Source organism: Triturus cristatus, chromosome 4_1 (assembly GCF_964204655.1).
Source record: "Triturus cristatus chromosome 4_1, aTriCri1.1, whole genome shotgun sequence".
Taxonomy (NCBI): Eukaryota; Metazoa; Chordata; class Amphibia; order Caudata; family Salamandridae; genus Triturus; species Triturus cristatus.
The window spans coordinates 810822757-810842274 of NC_140585.1; the positions used below are offsets into that span (position 1 = coordinate 810822757).

General features: G+C 45.3%; 1 protein-coding gene and 1 long non-coding RNA gene across 2 annotated transcripts in view; one reads left to right on the forward strand and one right to left on the reverse strand.

Moving 5' to 3' along the window:
- Nucleotides 1-19518, reverse strand: part of LOC146855610 (uncharacterized) — a 482547-nt gene that overhangs the window by 160984 nt on the left and 302045 nt on the right. The window lies entirely within an intron of this gene.
- Nucleotides 6626-19518, forward strand: part of HELB (DNA helicase B) — a 373513-nt gene continuing 360620 nt past the window's right edge. The window contains exon 1 of the mRNA XM_085653437.1: nucleotides 6626-7067. Within this exon, the coding sequence (XP_085509563.1) occupies nucleotides 6752-7067 (316 nt within the window). The 5' untranslated portion in view covers nucleotides 6626-6751. The remainder of the gene's footprint in view (nucleotides 7068-19518) is intronic.

A 19518-nucleotide genomic window follows, 5' to 3' on the forward strand; every position in this document is an offset into this window, starting at 1 on the left:
AAAGAGGGGGGGGGGTCCCAAAACGAGTTTTCTCCTTGTTAATTTCCATAGGAAACTTTAGACACGGCTACAGCCCGAACTGCCAAACGGAATTACCCCAAATTTGGCAAAAAGGTAGCTTTCAGTCCAGAAAGCACTCTTTTTGTATAATGGTGTAAATCTGTTCAGTAGTTGCTGAGAAATTCAAACACTTTTCAGATATCCATTTATCTCAAGTCTGCTATCTGATTGGCTGCCAACAGTTCCAACCAGGATGTGTTGGCAGCCATCTTGTGACTCAGTTGAGCCGAGTCACAAGAAAAAAAGTAAAAAAAGAATAAAAACAAGAAAAGGGGGCAGGGTAGAAACACCCTGATCCGCTAGGCCTGCTCAGGGGGTCCCTAAAAAGCATTATTGTTTTCATTTTCAGCAGGAGTCACAGTGGGTGCGCGAATCGTGCCGAAAATATTTTTTCAAATGAAATGGTGGCTCCCGCGCTCCGTTTTCTTTAAGCCCCCGAGTGGGCAAGGTCCTGGGGCAATGTCAAATAATGATGCGGGGGCCCATGTGGGCCCCAGCAACCCCAGGGGCTGCCACCTCCCTGGGGCTATGTTCTTTAAATATAGGGAAGGCCATGCGGGCTTCCTGCAGCCCTGGCGACTGCCACCTCCCTGGTGATATATTCATTAGGTGCGGGGGGCCACATGGGCCCCCAAACCCCGGGAACTGTCACTTCACCTGGGGCTTCATTTATTTTTTTACATGCGTGGGGGCCCGCCCGTTTTAATTTATTAAAAATAATAAGTGGGTCATGCCCTGGGGGATAGGGTCCCCGGGGCCTAAAAATGCCAAGGGAAGGGGAGCCACACAGTCCCCTTTCCTAAATTGAAAAACAAATATACGAACCAGCAACTCGCTGGAGGCCCTGCCCCCTTTCTCCACTACTCTGTAAACGCACCTGCTGGCGTGCTCTTGGTTGGGAGATGAAGTCCCCGGCGCTGCTGAGGGTCCTTAGGGGCCAACTAGCCCACCAGGTACCTCCAGTAAGCCCCACACAGTGGGATTGCTGAGAGGTGGTCGCAAGCCACGCCCCTTTTTACAACACTCTGCGAACTCACGTCTTGGCGCACTGCTGGTGGGGGGTATGAGGTCCTCTTTTGTCTAGTGGGCTTTATCCCACAAGCAGCAGTGTGCTAGGAGGTGCGTTTGCTGAGTGGTAGAGAAAGGGGGCATGGCCTATAAATCGCACCACCGCAATGTACAGCTTATGACCTCATATATTACATCCCTCATGACATGGTCAGTGACATCACACATGACATCACTGATGACATCTCAAATTACATCACTGATGACATCAGTGATGACATCATCCACAGCATCTCTGATGCATCCACTCACAACACTGTAGAATCTTTTATACACCCACTGCCGCTCCCACACCATTCACAAACCCGTTCACAGAGCCATACCAGTACTTACACACCTACTTACTGATTCCTTGATCTATACACACATCCACTCACTCACCCATACTGCCACTCACAGACCCACTCAGTCACTAATACAGCAATTGACATATCCACTCGTACAGGTGCTGACACACTGAGTGAGTCACCCATAGAACTACTCACACATCTAGACACTCACCCATACAGTCAATCATAAAGCCACTTACTCACCCAAACAGTTACACACACACACCCACTTACTCAAAGGAATAGGAACACATACTCACTCAGCTATACATTCACTTCCAGAAGCATGCACTCATCTATATAGCCATTCACATTCACTCACTCACACATACAGTCACTCATATACCCCTTCACTCATGTATACTGCCTTTCACATACTCAGTTACTCACCCATACTGACACGTGTACTCAATCAGCGACACAGCCATACAGACATTCCCTCACTCATACAACTTTTCACACACGCAACAGTACCCCATACAGCCACTGACTCACCACCCTCACTCATCCATACAGGCAGTCACACAACTCCTCATACATAGACACCCAGTCAACCATAGATGTAGTCAGACAAACAATCAATCACCCATATATTTATTCACGCACCCACTAACACACTCATACACCCACTTAGTCATTAACTGACAGACAGATACACACATTCACACTACCAGTCACTCACCCATACGTTCACTGAGACACCTAATCACTCAATTATACAGTCAGTCACACACCCACTGAGTCATCCATACAGTCACTCATAAACCCACTGAATCACCAATACACCTTGGTATATATAATGAACACTCATAAACGTTTAAAAAACATTTGCAGTCAGTGGATGATGTCATGTCATTTGAGATGTCTTCAGTGATGTCACTGACCATGTCATGAGTGATGTAATATATGAGGTCATAAGCAGTGCATTGCGTGGGCACGAGTTATAGTTACCTCAGCTAACTAAAACAGTTGAATTATTGGGGTTTTCAAGGTGCTACCAGACGCTGGCCTCAAGCTTGCGGTTACGCGTGCGTGCACGCACGCACCACTCGCGTGCGCGATCGCTATTACTTTCACTTTTGCCGCCCAGGTCTTCAGGTCTCGCGTGCGCGATCGCGATTACTTTCACCTTTGCCGCCCAGGTCTTCAGGTCTTTGCTCACTTAGGATCTCTGACTCCGTTCAGTGGGAGTGCGTTTTTCCGGAAATTCAGCCCCAGCCGCCCTTCCGCTTGCGCCGCTGATGTGTCCTGGTTTCCCCAGGCAGGTCCCTGTGTCAGCCTTCCACGGGATTCTGAAGGCCCCCGCTCCCAGCTTGGAACATCGCTGTCTCTTACCTCGCAGTCCAGCTGTGCATCTCTCGGGTCTTCCTGATGTGTGTAACACCTCCACGGCCTCAGCTTCACCGGCCCTTTCTCCTAAGGTTCCGCTGTTGGCCCAGGAGTGAATGTTCCGCAGCTCCGGCCCCGGAGTATCGCCTCGGATTCCGCTGTCCCATTCACGCACCTCGGCTGCACCAGACTTGCTTCTTCGGCAACGACATCGCTTCTCAGGATCCCCAGCCCCGACAAGCCACGTCCTTAAAACCCAGTTGTCCTTCGGCTGCTGAGACTCCCGGGGTGTCTCAGCCGTGCTCTCTGCAGCGCCAGATTCACGGCCTCCTTGCTGGCCATTGCTTTCGTTTTCGCGCTCTCGCGGCCCACTGATCTGTTGGCCTTAGTAGGGCCTTCGCCCATCGCTCCATGTCACCTCCGGCTCCGATTTCAACATTTCTTCGCTCCCGACCAGGCAGGGAGATTTGGGGAGTGTAATTCGTCTCCTCTGGCAGACAATTCCACTCCTTGGCAGTGATGTGATGCAGGTGAGTCTCCCGCAAAGGTTTAGTCAGAATCTTTTCCGATGCGATTCCGGTAGCTGGCAGGTCGTGTTCGTGCAGCTCTGCATTTTCAATTTACATTTTTGTCAGGTGGTTTATGCATGCAAATGTTGAATGCATTTGAAAGGCTTAGGTAATTTAAGTGAGAAGTTTAGTGAAATCTTTTACATATTGTTTTGAAATCCGTTTATGTAGCGCTTACTACCCCTGATGAGACTTTGAAGCGCTTTGCGGCGATTAGCATGCTACACTAGCCCCAGGATTCATGGTTAGTCTTTGGTAATTGGGGGTTAGTCTTGCATTTTAAAGGAAATCATTCCATGCATCTGCTCCCATTGTCTGCATTTGCTCCCGCCCCCCTCCTGCTGTACTTTCAGTTCCAGTTTTCTACTTTACTCCCGCCCCCCTTCCCGCCATGTTCACCATGCTCCCACACCCCTCCCGTTGCCTGCATTTCCTTTGCTCTATCTGCCGTCCCACACCATGACTCTGATTGCTATTTCTGCACAGCAGCAGAGCACCCAGGATAATGTGCAGCATGACTAACCACTTATACTGTTCCAAAGCTTGCCTATGCCAATGCTTGTGTTTCCAGTCAATGATTCTATTGTTTGAAAGTCTTGAAGATAAATGGGGAACAATCTAGTTCCACGTAGTTGGCAAATCAGCCCACTTTAAATCCCAGCTGAAAACTTCCAGTGTTTTAGTGCTACAAGGCCTACTGTGGTTAATGCAGCGCTTGTCTCATGCTTATCGTTTGTGGGCGATTTAAAATTCAAGGAGGAATAAGCGTCATACAAACATTGCCAGCAACTCAGGTGTTTGCCGCAGGCCTTTTCACTTTGTCGGTGCTTATTTTGTTCTGTCAAGGATTTTGCAAAACTTTATTGTTGGGGAAGCTTCCAGACCCTCACCAATGTAAACAAATGGATCTTAGTAAAATCGAAAATTCTTGACTCCAAAAATTTAAACAAGTGACCTTTCTTGGGTCTTAAAATTTACAAACCTTTTTATTGACCTGCAGAATGATTTCAAAATGCTTTTCAGTCTGTTTTTTACCTTGAACGTTTAAACATATTTGCAGAGAGGTGTTGGTTTGCTTTGAAGCAGTGGAGGAAGGCACTGGAGAGCAGGGTAAAGGTCACCCCTGGGACCTGCGAAAATATTCTCTGAAACAAGTTTTCATTTTGATGGACTTGTTAGTATCTTGTGATCTGTTTGCTGTGAGTATCAGCTTTTGCGTTTCTCAGGCACTCTGTTTGCCTTTGTTGAGCAGCATGCTCCTGTAATGTTTGCTTTGTCTTTGCATGGGAGATTTATCTTCGGGCAGGTGCACCCCTAAGCATGCTCTCCAGCTCAGTGTTACCTCAGCACTCTTCTTACCAGACGAATTTTGAAGAGTCTTTGTCATTATTTCATTTAAACAAACCAGAGGAGGTTGTTATTTATTTTTTACTGTGAAATACTCCTCTCTTGCCTGCAGGCCCAGCATTATTTCTCCTCTCTCCCGTAGCCCCTACACATACATTGCCCTTAATCATTTACTCTCTTACTCAGTCACCAACTTGCTGACCCTTTCAGCTGCTTACACATTGAACAAGCATTGGCATAGCCAATAGGTCTCGCTTTTGGGACCTTATAATTATTTTGTTTTGCAGCACCATATCCTTGGTGCAACAACATCAGCTGTTGCATGGCTAAACCTTGTACCTTATAAGTGTTTAGCCATGCAACAGTTGATGTTGTTGCACCAAGAATATTGTGCTGCATAACTAAATACTTATAAGGTCCCGAAAGCGAGACCTTTTGGCTATGCCAATGCTTGTTCTTCTAGAATTTTGTTTCTGCGTGAACAGAACCGCGTGTATCCTATAATTTCGTTTCGTATACTGCCTATTATAGCAATCCTACTTTTTATGGTATCGTTGTCCGCAAACTAGGTCTTTGCATAACAAATGCTGGGCTGTAAAAGTTTTTTTTTTTTAGGTCTGGCGAGACTTTTAGTGAGGGCTCAAAAAATGCTACCATGGCCAGCCTAGAGCTACAGTGCATGTGCGCGCTTAGGAGCAGAGGCACCATATGGCAAACCTCATCATGCTCATTAAGCGCCCGCGATCACTTTCACTTTTGCCCACGATCACTTTTGTGGCGCCCTTTGGATGTTCTTGTTCAAAGAACATCAAACATCAAAGAACATGTTGTTGTGTTAATGCTTTGCTGCGCCCGTTAGACTTACAATGTGCTTTCTCTTTCCACGAACTCGATGTTTGTGTTCCTTTATTTTGATATGCTTTTAGTATTACTGTCACACACACAACCACACACACATACACACAACCCCACCCACACAACAACCACACACACAACCACACCCAAAACCACACACACACACCACACTCAGAACCACACACACACACAACCACACACACACACACAATCACAACCACACACCCAACCACACACACACAACCACACACCACACCACAACCACACACACAACCAACCAACCACACCCACACCCACAACTACAAACACACAACCACACACACAACCACACATCCACACAACCACACCACACATACAGCCACACACACAAACCACACACACACAACCACACACACATCCACACACCAAGCATTGGCATAGCCAATAGATCTCGCCTTTGGGACCTTATAAGTGTTTAGCCACGCAACAGTTGATGTGGTTGCACCAAGGATATTGTGCTGCATAACTAAATACATAGAAGATCCCAAAAGCGAGACCTATTGGCTATGCCAATGCTTGTTCTGAACTAAGTCATTCACACGAAAAAACCTCTTAGTAAGACGAGCCCCTCCTTGACGGCGTGCTTGTGTTTATAAACGATGCAACTCTTCTTCTATGTCTATGGGCCAGAGGTCACGTACGTCAGAGACTCGCAAATGCCGAGTGTCTCTTAGTTTACGTAGCGACCATTTTGAAATGTATTATTTATAGTATCTTGGATCGGGGAGTAATGTTTTTCTATTAGTATGTATGTACTGAAATACAAAATAGAACTAAGCTATCACGATAGGTTTGCTTCTATGCCATTGGTATTTTTTTTACGTGTGCCTGCTATTTAGAATCGTTACGACTCATTTTAATGCAACTGCCCTAAATTAAATTATTAAATATCATGATTATAAGAAAGAGAACAATAATATTAGGAATAGAGTTAATTATTGACTTCTACCTGCTTCCCATTACTGTTTGCTAATTTCCAACATGGTCGGCGTATTAGCATCGTGCGACTTCCGTAGTGAAACAACCCAGTGTGTTCAGCACTAGTTCCAGTTGTTGGCAGGAATGGGTTCAGATGGGATGTACTGCAGGTCTAGAAGTGCTCCAGCTGAACCGGGGCCGGTGAAGGGGTAATATCACATCACCCAACGCCTCAGCATGGCCCAATTGCCCAGTCAGTCACAGCGCCAAAGCCGTCCACTGAGCCAGGGGTCCAGCCAGAGGGTGATCAGGCATCAGAGCTCGGGTGGTAGAGCGCCAAGGAACCGGGCAAGTGGGAATGGACGCCGGGCAGGACTAAAGATGCTGTGGGGCACCCTGCTCCCCCGCAAGGACCTCGAACTAGGCGACGACGAGTTGTCAGAGGACGCTGACGGCCCCGAAGAGGAGGAAGTAGAGCCGCAGTTCCTCGACGCAGAGGAGATGAGCGGAGGGGGAGTAGCCCTGAAGTCAGCTTACTGTCGGAGACACACAGGTGCGTAGGGAATAAGGCTGGGCTGTCAGCACTTTAGAGAGACTAGTTAAGAACAACAACAACGCTGGTATAGCTTTGACATACCAATGATGTATACTTTACATCTAATCTTAAGTTTACCACTTCACCAAACTGTGCTGGTAATGAACACTGTATTTTAAAGCTGGAGAAGGGCTACCACACAGTGGTGTTTCCTTGGGCTGGGCCATCCCCAGACCTTGCCATTGGAGTAGAATTGCTTCCCCAATTGTGAGTAGTAGGAAATGTGAAACTAGGAGATACTGTTTTTACCCCACCATCCTAAATTGTCTGTTCTTGGGCAATCACTTTTTGAACTTATTCCCTTTCTCTCTTTTTGGCAAGATTGAAAGTATTCAGAATCAATGTAAAAGCTTTTTATATGATAAAAAAATGTACTGGATATTACCCGTAGGACTGGCGAAGTGTCCATTCCCATGGTATATTCTGGCCACTGGAATTATGTGATTGTGCAGCCGTGGTGATTTTTGCATGATTATAGATTTGATGCATTTGCCACATAATCCATCATCTAACACATCATCTTCAGATTTAAACAACCCAAAAATTGTTTCTAGCTCTGACGGTTCAAAAGTTACTAAAAATGCAATGACGTATTGCAGTGCAGTGAAAAGCCCTTTGCAAAGCTGGACTGGTCACCTTTTGGTTGCTTATTGCTATATTTTGGTGTTAGACTGGTATTACCAATGCCCAATGCCCAGACAGTGTTCCCAATAAAAAAATAATCACATTGTGAAGTAATACTATTACAAAATGTCCCACATTATGCCTCATAATTTGACTTTTCTTGATGCATAATTTACTCAGCCCTGCACATAATGTGGGCCTCTCCTGCTGCATAATTCCGTTGGCTCTGTATATATTCATCCAAATGCAATCGGGTGGTACTATGCATAGTGCCCACTGTACACTATTACTTTAAGGTAATGACTGATGTTTTGAAAGAGACACAAGGAGGTAACAGGATTTTCACAAGATACCAAATTTTGATCCAGAGGGGAACTAGAAGGAGAGCACGAGTTTACCAGTTTCATAGACTCTAACAAAGATGCCAGATCACATCTTCATGATACAATACAGGAATGACCAAGGAATGATGCTAGTTGTATTTATTCAAACAGCTGGTAGCACCGTGTGATTACAAGACAAATACACAAGCAAGAATTAAAATCTGTGCATAGCTTTTACATTAAATTAATCTCATTTGCAAGGTCCTGCTCACTTTTAGTAAATTAAGATTATTATTGTATTTCTCTCACTCCTGAAATAATTAATCAGGTCCAGTGCCTTTCAAATGAAAGGACAGTTCATTTTGAAGCATTAGCAGTCTCCTCAAAGGTTGACTCAACTTGGGGCTACGAAAAAGCCATGTCTTTAGGTCTTCCTGAACTTGTGCAGACCAGAATCCTGCCACAACTAAAGGGTAAAAGAGTTCCGTTTAGTGGCAGTTGCCATTGAAAAGGACCATCCTCTGCAAGACTGACGTAAACCTGTGCACTGCTGAAAGAGAATGATTCTGAGACCTCAAATTGCATTGTGAATGGTAATGGAAAATGTGCTATCTTTATTGAAATGACAGTGTGCTACCACACAAGGCATTAGTTACATCAAATAATCTGCCTCATGTTCAATAAAGCTAGGGAGACCACAAAAGTTTGTCGTTCTAAGAATTGAGCAGTTGTTCAAAACGTTTAGGAAGCACTGGTCTAGTGTGTAAAAAAATCGCAGGGGCGATTGGAGCCTGTGAACGCGCACGTACAGCCACGCGGCGTACACATCTCCTGTCCCCCTTCCGTCCTCAGCAGCCTCATGCACTTACACTTTCCATTCCGCCCGCCCCCCCCAACCGTCGGCACCACGGACACCGCTTGTTCGGTGGGTTGGGGCACATTTAATGCACGTTCTTCATGCTCTTGGCGTGCGCCAAACGCAACGTCACCTCTGATTTTGTCTGCCGAGTGCCCTTATTTTATAGTATTGCACCGAGCCAAGCCCCACTACGTCCTGAAACTGCATTGGGCCCCCTCTGATGTTCACTGGGCCCCAATGTGCACAACACTTGGATTACTCGTTTCCATTTCCTTCGTAAAGCGTCCTTGCAAAGATTATAAGCGCCACCAACCTATATGTATTCTCGGTACAAAAGGAGGTGGTGATGGACGGAGCATCAGAACCAATCAAACACTCACACCCAGTCAACAGATCTGGGTTTGATCCATCACCGTTCTTTAGCCCACTCTGCCACCCCAGTTCAGATATGGCCATATGCAAATCAGTCTGACCCTGTGCCTCATGGGAACAGTCCAGCCCGAACTGCCAAGTCATGCCTTCCCTGGACCGGAAACAAGCTTCCTAGGACCGGTTTCTGGCATTTCAGCCAGGCTTGCTTGAATCCAGTGGCAAAGTGAGCAAGGGACTCACGTCTGAGCATACCCTGCCAACTTATGGCAAACAAAGCGGTACAAAAGGGGGTGGTGATGGACGGAGCATCAGAACCAATCAAACACTCACACCCAGTCAAGAGATCTGGGTTTGATCCATCACCGTTCTTTAGCCCACTCTGCCACCCCAGTTCAGACATGGCCATATGCAAATCAGTCTGACCCTGTGCCTCATGGGAACAGTCCAGCCCGAACTGCCAAGCCATGCCTTCCCTGGACCGGAAACAAGCTTCCTAGGACCGGTTTCTGGCATTTCAGCCGTCTTCAGCCTGGCTTGCTTGAATCCAGTGGCAAAGTGAGCAAGGGACTCACGTCTGAGCATACCCTGCCAGCTCCGTCCATCACCACCCCCTTCTGTACCGCTTTGTTCGCCATAAGTTGGCAGGGTATGCTCAGACGTGAGTCCCTTGCTCACTTTGCCACTGGGTTCAAGCAAGCCTGGCTTGGGTTTAAGCTATTGGCATTGTAAATGACAATGCCTTTTATTTATGTTTTAAAAAACAAAACAAAAATAATAGGCATTGTCATTTACAATGCCAAGAGCTTAAACTCGCGTGAATGCGAGACCTATTGCATAGTAAATGCTTATTCACCTGACCTGCAGGCTGACGGTGAGCTGAAACATAGGGTGGGGCCATCCAATCTGACCACAATAGCTTGCAGTAGAGAGGAGGAGTGATGGGCACTGTGAAGTGCGCATGTCTGTTTGGCCAGCCATCTTAGGATGACCAAACCGACATGCTCACTTAGCATATCTTCAACCTGAGCTGTGCGGCACAGCTGGGTGGAGAACAGTCCCAGGCACTGCCTGAGTGGCAAACCAGGCCGCTCAGACCAGTCCCAGCACTTCTCTCATGCTGGTTAATGGTATTCCCAGCATGAGAGCAGCGTTGGGATTGGCATTCCTGGAGCCTGCACAGTTTGCACCAGCCCTGGACTGCCGTAGTTAAGAATCAGGAGAGGAGCAAGGCTATGGCCGCAGCGGCTGGTAAGTACTGTTATATTTCTTATTTATTTTGTTTGTCTGTTTTTATTATTTTTGTATCCCCCCACACTGCCCACCCCTTTGGATTCCATGCAGTTGCCACTGTTCTACAGGGAGTTATGGGAAAAGTAAACATGAACAAAATTCTTAACATTTTAGTGGTGTGATGGAACTGTACACTGCTCCTTCTGTCAATTCTTAGAAGCACACTTCAAAATCCAGCACCCTCATATTATACCAATCCTATGTCTTGATGTGGTAAGAAAACCCTGTGTAGATAAGATGGTCTTCAGGTCATTGAAAATACACTTTTCCTTCCAAAGCAATACCCACTAGCATCAAATGACCTCTTTCCTTTCAGCTGAAACCCTTGGAGCTATATACAGTGGTTTGTCAAAAGAATACAGTTCAGTAGCTTGGATGTCTACTCTGCATGATACAAGTGTATGAAACAGTTATTAAAAGTGTGGCGTGTTTCTGATTCAAATTCAAAAATATTAATGAAACAAGGTAAGACGTGAATATCAAAAGTTGCTAAGTAAAAATGCGGAATCACATGGCATTAGTGAAGTAATTTTAGAGTTACAAGGCAGAACAAATTTGATAGACGGAATACAGTTAATAGGCCAAATGCACGCAAATCATTGTGTCGTGTAATTCCCTCTAATCAGTAGGCGCTGTTCATTTGGGGACAACATAAACCTTGGGTGATGTACCTAGACTGATTGCATGCACCTCCGTAGTATATGTAGGCCTGGAGTCCAGCTAGCTCCCGGTCCCACCACAAGCCCCCTAACCCATACAAGGAGCGAATGGTTTCTGGCAACCACTGAACATGACAACCCTGACCCCTCAGGAATCGTGGTAACAGATCTAGAACCCTTTCGCCCGGTCACTCGTGCACTCTAATTCTCAGAGAAGTATATAGAGAATACACAAAAGGATGTTATTGTTGTATAGAGTACATGTGTTGTGATGATCAATAGACAGAAGCATATGAAAGTGATTACAAGCACCAAAATAGCAAATAGCAGGTATAGTTCCACCATGGTGCTAAGAACAGTGTGTATATATATATATATATATATATATATATATATATATATATTACCTACTGGCGGTCGCCAGTAGGTAGTTATAGTTAGGACCCTGTTTCCATAGGAAATCCGCAACATTCTATTTGGAATAACTTTGGCGCCGGTCGACGAATCCTCGCGAAATTTTCAAAATATATATATATACAGGCATACAACAGTGTAGTAATCGGGCGTATTCTGGTTATGCAATCCCTACCCTATGTGTGTCTAGGATGTGTGCGTGAGGATTTAGCCAAGAATCCCCTTCACATGGGATGATCCAACCCCATTATCTGGCGGAACAGAATGTAGGGCCCCGTCTTGGTCACAACCGGGACACCCCTCACGGAGATGTTAGGCAGCTGCTTGGCGAAGCATCAGCATGCAGGGACCTCTCTATGTCAGCATAAGTGTCTCCTCTGGCTAGCCCCCGGAAATGCTTATTTATTTATAATAAAATGCATCCTTGCAATGGATATACAAATTGGCATTGTTATGGGTTTGCAGATAGCCGTGTCTCCCCGTGGTTGAAGACAGAACAACATTGTACAACGTGTATAAAGGCCTTGTACACGGTGTTCGGGACATCATGATAAAGCGAAATGTGTAAGCCAAAGCAGTTTCAGATAAACTAATCCAACATTGTCACTCATGAAAATATGTGCAAAAGATTATTGTAAAATGTTATTGCGCAGATAAAGGGCAATGTAAGAAAATATGCAGCGTTGCTACATGGGCCTAACTCATGTCCATAACAATTGGAAGCCTAGTGCCCTCCAGTACACAGAATTTGTAAAAACGTGTTGAATCTTTTAAACTTGCAGAGTCCCGAAAGAATGCATAACATCAACATGATGATTACTAGCTGTATTCTGTTATCATTTCATTTTTATCCTTTTATGTGGTATGCATCACTTATTTTGTGTCATATAAACACAACAATATGGTGTCTGTTGTAGCGCTGTTTATTTTGACTGTAACATCTTTTTGCTATCCCTTAGAATAGATTATGCATGGTAATTTGCCCTTTTCCTCGAGTCATCAAGTCTGCCATCAGCTTTCTAAGGCTGTCCTGTGTGTTTTCAAGTCCATCTCTTTACTGTATTACGTTCAGATATTATTTTTTTAAACTGAGTGAGTCCTCTATCTCCAGGGTTCTCGTGAGGTCTGAATGGAAGCAGTTGAGGATCTCATTTTGAGGTGGCGTGTGTGATGGTTTCTGATGGCAGTACTGGAGGGTGCTACAGAAAACTTCATTTGATACATTTTAAAGGTTCTAAAAACAATGCCTCCGATGGCTCTTGGTGGGTTGTATTTATAGGTTTGCTAGTTATTCAGGAGTGTTCCAACCATAATTGTGGGGGTTGTGGAGAGTGATGATGATGTCTATGTGCCGACTAAAGCAGAAAAGTAGGTCTAGAGTTACCTACCACTGTTTGTGCTCAGAAAACCCTTTATGAATATCTTGGAGACCAGACCTTTTGGGAGTTTGTTCAACAAATTATCCAGGATTTATTTGAGAAGATTCCTTTAAATGATAGTTGTGATGAAGGAGGTATTGCTGTTGTCCTTGTGTTTCATGATCAATAGCTTAAATATAGCCAGCTCTTCTAAAATAATTTACAAGCCGAGGGATTATTTGATTGAGACAATTCTATTTTAGCAAATTTATTCTTGGAAAGAATGGTTTACCCTCGTCCAGTTAAGGCTAACAGTTCGAGGTGGAGTTCCTCAATGATGTCTAGAGTATTGAAAGTATTTTCTACTGCAGAACTGGCATTGATCAATCCTACTTTGAGGCCGGTTAGGAACGGAGTGGTTACTACAGTTATACTGCTTAGTGTAGGGAAAGGGTGAAAAATCTTTTCTTGATTGGAAGTGGGCAAAATCAATTTTTCCAATCTGTGGTGAGTGAAAGTGAAACCACAAGCAATTAATTTGTTTCTGCTTTTTTCTCATCTGACTGATTTGGATTGAAACAAAAGGTAGAATGAAAACAAAAGGCTCTGCAGAATAGGAATTCCTCATTTTGCGCAGTGAGGAATGCATGGAATGAAGAATTCTTTAGACATCCAGCACTGTCTTCTGGTGAAGTTACTTTAAATTGCACTGTCTGGTTCCAGGCAATGTATTCAACTTAACTGCAGTTAGGTTTAAGGGTAATGCATTGTCTGGTCCCTGACAGTGATTCTAAAAGCAACTGTACATTGGCTTTTTTTTCCATCCACGAAACAGCAGATCAGCCCCAGTTCTGCTTTGCTGGTGAAAAAAGCAGTGCATTCCACTTGTTTGGAAATTTGCCAGAAATTTTTGTCCACCCCCTAGGCTTGACTATTCCTGCTATGCGTTCACTCTGTCAGAGTATGCATTGATTTGACAGCACCATGGCCAGGATTGGGATGAGATGGTGGCAAAAGTATGTGCACGTTTTGTCTCAGTGCTAATTTTCCTTCTGTCAGGTTGTAGACTATGTCTGAGTCTCCGGGGCAGATTCAGTATTTGCTTGGTCCGATTAGTTATTCGGACATCTGTTGAGAGCTATCCATACTTTTCAGGTCAGTTTTCAATGCCTTATTTGATGCCACATAGGTCAGGCAGTTCTTATAGTAAGCATTGCCACTGTTGCTGGAAAACTATAACCAGGTTCTGCTGCTCATAGAAATGAGAAGTACCTCCTCTTTAGACTTTTTAATTCATGGGGACATTCAACTTCTCTCTGGCCATGTGTAGGAATTGTTCTGTTTAGGATTGTCTTGGATGGCAAGTGGGGGAACACCTTCTTGATTATCCGGTACCTGTGGGAAGAAATAGCAGTCATGTTTGTGGATCTCGGAGGCAAGAAGTTGCGTATGTGACACATGGGCTCTCACTCTTGTGGCTACTGGCCTGAGGATTTTACAGCGGCAGGGTCAGGGTGTGGTGTATTGGCCTCACTTTGAAATCCAGGCCAACAAATGGAAGGGGTGTTCGTGATAACGCAGGAGGTTAGGCACACAGAACTTCTGCTGACGTGGTATTACTGAAGAAAGGATGTACATGGCAAAGTGGTAGTGCAGGCAGTCGTGCAGAGTATTTGTGTACCTCCAATACAGTGACAGTTTGCATGCAACCATCTGTCCCACAGATTCGAAGTTGTCCTAAACATTTTGTGAGAGCCACTCATAATAATTTCGTTTTACTTTCAGGTGTGCCGCAGCTACACGACACCTAACCGCAGGAGAGTTCTAGGTCTCTTTCTTTTGCTCTTTCCAAATCATGGGTGCTGCTCCTGTTCGGTGGCTCCTCCATGCTCTTGGCTTTCACAGGCACATGTCTGTCTGCGCTGTGCTAAGCTTCTCATAGCTAGAGGCTAGACCTCTGGATCACACAGTGGGGGGCAGGCGGTTAAGCCTCATCTTGGAATTCAATGGAGAAGGGATAATCAAGTCTCTCCTTTTAAGATTTGCCTCATCTGAACTTTCACAAGCAACTGAAGGCATCTTTCAGCCTTGTTGGGCACCATTGAGGGTTTGCAACTTTAAGCCCATGGCACAGCAAGCTCAGGGCCCCCATTTTAGCATACCCATGCCATTTAAGGCTCCTCACTTAGTACAAGTGCAAGTGATAGAAATGTTTAAATGTAGTGGACCCAGTAGAAGTTACTCTAGGCATGCTCCATTGCATCATTTTTAGGTTATGATTGTCACTTAAACATCATAAATTGTAATGGATTGACAAATCTCAAGGGAGTTTTTTCACTCCCATGTGGAGTTCCGCAAGGACCCTCACTAAGTCCGACTTTATTTAATATCTACGTCACTGATTTAGCACGAGTAATTAAATTGTTTGGGATGGGTCTCACGCCATATGTGGATGACACACAAATTGGTGCTTGCCGTTCATAAAAATGGGGACGCAGTTTCGGCCAGCTTTCACGATGGCATGTTGGGCATCAGTAACTGAATGTCAAGTCACTGCCTTAAATTAAATTCAGCCAAGACAGAAGTAATGGTCTTTGGAAACTTATCCCCAGGATGGTCTCTGGGCTGGTGGCCAGATCATTTGGGATTACCCCCAATCCCTGTAAAAAAAAGTCAGGAACGTAGGTTTCATTTTTGACGATAGATTATCTTTTATACATCATGCTAACGCAGTGGTCTCCTCATCGTTTTTTGTTTTAAGAATGATAAAGTAATTGTTACCTTTCGTCCGGGTTAGTACCGGGAGAATGTTAATTTGTGCTCTAGTCATGTCGAAGGCTGACTACTGCAATAACCTTTTAATTAATGCCCATGAAAAGGTTATAATGTAAGCTGCAGTTGGTGCAGAATGCAGCCGCTAGGATACTGTCAGGTACTCCCAAGTTCGAGCCCATCTCTAATGTGGTGCGGCAGCTCCATTGGCTGCCCATAAGAAGCAGAACGAAATTTAAAGCCCTCTGTATTGCCTACAAGGCAATTCACAATTCAGGACCGGAATGCTTGAAGAAAGCCTTTCTGGCTTACACACCCATCAGATCTCTTCGCTCAGCAGAAGCCAATCTTCTGGTAGTCCCTAGAACCAAGAAAGCCAACTGGGGTGACAGAAGCGTCATAGTTGCCACATTCAAACTGTGGAATTCTCTTCCCTCGCAGATTAAGGCAAGTCCCACGCTACTGTCATTCAGAAAACAAATAAAAACTTGGATTTTCAAGCAATAGGCTTTTTTAACAGCTCTATGCCTACCTTTTCAGCACATAGTGCCAAGACACCTACGGGTATTTCTGCGCTTTACAAGTTGTTACAATAAATACATTTGCAAGTCTCAAGTCTTAATTAAATGAGCAGTGTCAGCACCAAGGACCGAAAGGGATGCAAGTTGACGTGCCCTACCAAGGGATTGCTAATGTGTTTCTGTAACTTTAAAATACACTGAAAGCCTAAGTGGGCAAGGGGAGACTGTAGGAGGTTGTAATGTGGTGTAGGGGTTCCCTTAAATCTCTGTGAATATTATATGCACTCTTAAGTTTCCAGGTGCGGCTGATATTTCAGCAAACAAAGCACATGTGGCTTGAATTCAATGGTTTTTTAGCAACAGGACACTGGCTTTCAAATGATCATTTGTGCTCTTTCCTATATTCACTGTTGCCATAATCTTCACCAAGTCTCCACCATCAGACACACTGTACTCACTCACGTTCCCACTTTCTAACTCTCCCTTTGTAATCTCAGATTCCTTAGGCCTAGCACATACCACTCTATAAAAGTATTGTTTTTGTTATTTGCCTTTAGCTTGTCATGACCTGATGCCTCTTAATGTCACCCTTTAAATCTCCTGACATCGATCTCCTTTTGCCTCCTATTTCCTCCTACCCTTTCTTGCTTCTTTTTCCAATTATCATATCTGCTTCTATATTTCTTGAAGCTCAGAAAACCAAGTCTGGCTAGCCACATCGCCATCTGGCAAAATGCACCAGTATTTGGGGGTGGCTACACCATCCTAAAGGATCCTTTCCCTATCTTGCTCCCCTCCTTTAGTCTCGCCTAGGATCCCTTTCCCATCTTTCTTGTCTTGCCTTTAGCACTTTAAGGCAAACTTGGTGGCATGAAGCACAAGACAAATAACATGTCATACCACATGTATTATGATAATACTCATGATCACTGATCAACCCAGGATTTTTATGCAGTACACTAATCTATTTCTTCTTTACCTGTCCCTTTCCTCCAAAGGCATGTCTAGATGTGTCCAAACGAAACCCTTAGAGCTTGGTAGGTTGCCTGCAGGGTGTATAACACATAATTACTTCTCTGTTTTGTTTACTGTGCATTCTTTAACCTCTTCAATGCCCATGACGAGCTGGTCTCGTCATGGGCCGCGGTTGCGCTGTGCCCATGACGAGACCAGCTCGTCATAAACCCCGCCCGCTAATACAACGGCTGGCACAGGGCGGGGAAAGGGGCGGGCACTGAAGGGGTTAAGTATCCTGTTAGTTGAAACAAACACAGTGCTTGTTTTAGTTTTCATTAGTGTGTAGTAAGTTGGTTTTACACAGAAGGTGAGCTTGATAGAAGGCACTTGTATTGATATTACAAATAAAGCCTCTTCAAAAAGCTTTCACTCCAACCAGCAACTCACTTATCTTGCAGACAAGCTCACCATCTTTACTGGTTCTCAGCACATCTGCACCCAGGACACCATCAGAGTGCAGACTAAAACGAAGAAAAAAGAAACGAGCATTAGAAAAGCCAATAGGTCTCGTTGGGACCTATTGGCTTTTCAAATGTTTTTTCGGTACTGCTGTATAGCATTCCAGATGCTGAACAGCATGACTAAATAAAAAAAAAAAGAAAACGGTGAATGCTGCAGTCTTGGTCATTCGACCAACATGATGCAGTGCCCCTCTTTTTAGGTCTCGGCTGTTGAAAGCAGCGCATGCGCTGCTCTCAGGATTCGGGAGCTTCTTGGAATCTCGGCATTCGATAGCTTCTTGGAATCAATACAGATTCCGAAGCTCTCGGAGGTGGAGTTGAAGCCCCGCTCATCTTTTTAATTGGCCAGCGTCATCTTCATTGCAAAACGCTTGCTTCTGATTGTAAAGGAGGCTTCTTAGTCCTTCCTTGTTGCCGCCTTGTCTCCTTTTGGCCCCGCCCACCCGGATTGGATCAGTTACTGGTGACGTGTTACTATGTCCTTTAATTAGAGGGTGAGGACTTTTTCGTCATTCCGGCTGGAGCGAGACGCACGCTTTGTCCATGTTGCCTTTAGACCCTCCCTCCCCTCTTTGGTGCCTGGCACGCTGTCTGCCCCCTCCCCCCCCCCCCATGTCTGAAGCTAGCCGGTGTGTGTGTGTGCTTCTGCCCACGCACGTGTTTAGTGTGTTTTGTGAGTTTTGTGACTTAATTTGGAGGCGACCATCAAAAATTGCTTTGAGTTGTCTTCCTCGAGTGCGCACGTTAGGTGGATGCGTATACTGGGATTCTATTTTGCTGTATTTCCGGTTTATTCTGGGCTCATCATCACCCTCCGATCGGGTCTCGGCAACTGCTGCCAGGGATCCTCCGCTCTGCTGTGCGAGGCAGGCGTGTCCTTTATAAACTGCAGTATGGGGGTTAAACCCCTCTACTCCCCTCTCTGCCGCGATTGAACCCACCCCAAGACTCCCATCGGGAAAACGGGGGCTCAGATGGGGGGACAAAGAGGGCGCACTGGAGCGGCTCTGCCGGTGTTCTAACTAGATGCGCTCCCCCGTCGGTTTTTGCTCCCCCTACGTCAGAGGGGAGCTTACAAATACAGCTATGACCTAACTAGCTCTGCTCCCACGTCGGTTTGTGCTCCCCCTACGGGTCTTACAAATACAGCTATAACATGCTTCGATGGTGCCTGGCGGTATGTCTATGACTCCCCTAAAGAGCTGCTGCTATTTGTGCGTGAGCCTTACCAACACCGGCCACAAACAAGCGGTTTATCCGAGAACCGCCTCCAGCCGGAGCAAGGGGCAGAAACGCCGTATCATTCTCCAGACAGATACATGTCTCGTGTTATGAGTGAAACTGCAACCTGAGGAGGGAGAGGCGGGTGTCCTTTTTAGGAAAGAGAAGGCGTTTGTTGTTATCGAGCAACCCCACGACCCAAAAAGTCGATTTATTGTCACATCCGTAACTCGGAGGCATCTCTGTGAAGGTGAAAGCAGGGAGGGGTTCAGGGTTCATCACAAGTCTTTATTAACATTGAAATAACATCTCTTGGACGGTTATGGCTAATGCCTGACCCCTAACTGGTAAGAAGGTACAACAACGTGCAAACAAACACTGGCGTTATCGAAGGAGAGGGAGATGTCACTTTACAAAGTCCAAAACATAAAATGGTGAAACGTTGTCTTACGGGGGGGGGGGCGGGATACCGAGCTGTTTGAGTCATGAAAAGCACGACTTCAGAGACCCGCTGCAAA